The sequence below is a fragment of the Monoraphidium neglectum genome (assembly GCF_000611645.1).
Source record: "Monoraphidium neglectum strain SAG 48.87 unplaced genomic scaffold scaffold05816, whole genome shotgun sequence".
Taxonomy (NCBI): Eukaryota; Viridiplantae; Chlorophyta; class Chlorophyceae; order Sphaeropleales; family Selenastraceae; genus Monoraphidium; species Monoraphidium neglectum.
Window position 1 is genome coordinate 1 of NW_014007815.1, and position 2000 is coordinate 2000.

The window sequence follows — 2000 nt, forward strand, 5'->3', positions numbered from 1 at the left end:
TCCCCCCCCCATTTCTCCTCCCCCCCCCCCTCCTCACACCGCACCTGATCACCTCCCCGTGCTCCAGCTTCAGCTCCTCCTTCACATAGTCAATGCCCTTCTCCTTGAGCACCTCCTCGCGCGGCCGCGCGGCGCCAAAGGGGTTGGCCTTGGGCGCCCGCGGCTCCTGCGGCTTGTCGCCGCCGCCGTCCTGCTGCTGCTGCTGCACCACCGGGCTACCCGGGGTCGGGGACGCAACGGGCTTGGTGCGCGGCGCGAGGTTGAGGCGGGGGCGCTCGCGCGCGGGGCCGGCGTCAGCGCCGCCGCTGCTGCTCGGCGGCGGCGCGGCGCCCGTGCCGCGCGCCCAGCGGTCCTCGCCGTCCGCTGCGCTGCTCCCGCTGAAGCCAAACCCGGGGCGCCGCGCCGACGGCGCCGCGCGGTCGTCGGCCGGCGGCGGCGCGCGGCGCGTGGCCCAGTCGTCGGTGTCGGCGCGGGACGGCTCGTCAAATCGGCGCCGCTCGGGGCCGTCGCCGCGGGGGCCGTCGCGGGGGCCGTCGCGGTCGCGGAAGCCGCCGCCGCCGCCGCCGAAGCCGCCGCCTCCGCCGCGGCGCTCGCCCTCCGTGCTCGGCTGGAACTTGCGCGTGGCGCCCCAGTCGTCTGCTTCGTCGGCAGCCGAAGGCCCGGCCTCGCGGCGTGGGGGGCGGTCCTCAAAACCGCCACGCTCGCCGCCGCCCGCGCCGCCGCGGCGCTCGCCGCCGAAGCCCCCGCCCCCGAAGCCGCGGGAGCCGCCGCCGCCGGCCTCGCTGGGCGTGAACTTGCGGGAGGCGCCCCAGTCCTTGTCCTCATCGGCGCGCGACGGCTCACGGCCGGGGCGCTCGTCGCCGCCGCCTTCGCGGTCGCGGTCGCCGAAGCCGCCGCGGCGGGCGCCTGTGCAAAGGGCGAGCGAGCAAGCATGACGCATGGTTCACAGTGCCCGTACCCAGGTGCGATGACAAGGGGAGGACGGGCACGGCTGCATGCGCCACTTGTTGCTGCCGCAACTGAACAGGGCGCGGGCACGCTGTGCGCCATGCGCGCCATGGTGCCGACTGCGCCGCCCATGCGCCCGAAGCATCTGCACCCCACGCATGGTACATCGCAAAACTTGCAAAAAAAAACAGCCACGCCAGCTTCAGCCCAGGCCTCGGGGTCCACACTGCTCATCATTGTGAGCACGGTGCTGGCATGCAACCCCGGGGCCCAGGTCGACCTCATGCTGGCTCAAAACAGCGTTGCCGAGGTAAACGCATGATCGCGCACCTCCACGATCGCCACCGTATTCCCTGAAGGCACCGCCAATGCCGCCGCCCTGGCCCTCCTCGCGCGGAGCACCGGTCGAGCTCTTGGGAAGAGCCAAAAGGATGGCTTTGTCGTCGAGGTTGGTCCTCGCGCTTGCGGCCGCGGAGCCACCAAGGAAGGCGCCGAGCGGGACGGGCTTGGCTTTGCCCTTCTTCTTCGGCGCCTCCTTGGCAGCCGAGAGGGCCGGGAAAGCCTCCTCCTTAAAGGCCTTGTAGGGGGCAACGGCGGGCGCTGCCAGCGTGCCAGACTGCTCTTGCTCCTCAACGTCGTCAGCCCAAGCGCCGCCTGGCTTGCCCCACACACTGTCCGTTGCCATGTTTGCGTGCGCTCTTGCGATTGCACGGATATGTTTGATGTTTGCAACAAAAGAGACTCTCCCCCATGCATGCGCGCACCAAGCATTGCGCACCACTCGCTCTCGCGCTTCTCCACCTGCCGCGCTGTGTGCGCTGCTGTGAAGCTGGGATGAAACTGACCTGAAGCCAGGCGGTACCTCGGTAACGCGGGGGCTGTTGTCCTCTCAGTGCGTCCCCTTTTTGCAGCAATATCTTCCATCATTCGCAGCACCATCCCAACATCCGCTGACCGCCTTTCACAAGAAGTAAGGGCCCGGCATGAGGGGTGCCACAAGCCAGCACGTGGCGACACGGGTGGGGCCCCCTTACAACCCCCCCCCCCCCCCC

The 2000-nt window shown here is 70.7% G+C and overlaps 1 protein-coding gene across 1 annotated transcript; it reads right to left on the reverse strand.

The window, feature by feature from the left end:
- Positions 1-33: 33 nt before the first annotated feature.
- On the reverse strand, positions 34-1633 carry MNEG_15938 (hypothetical protein; the record flags this gene model as incomplete). The annotated part of the gene is made up of 3 exons (XM_014035590.1): positions 34-44; positions 220-906; positions 1279-1633. 3 exons carry the CDS (start codon positions 1631-1633, stop codon positions 34-36), a joined length of 1053 nt encoding a protein of 350 aa, XP_013891044.1.
- Between the last annotated feature and the right edge of the window lie 367 nt (positions 1634-2000).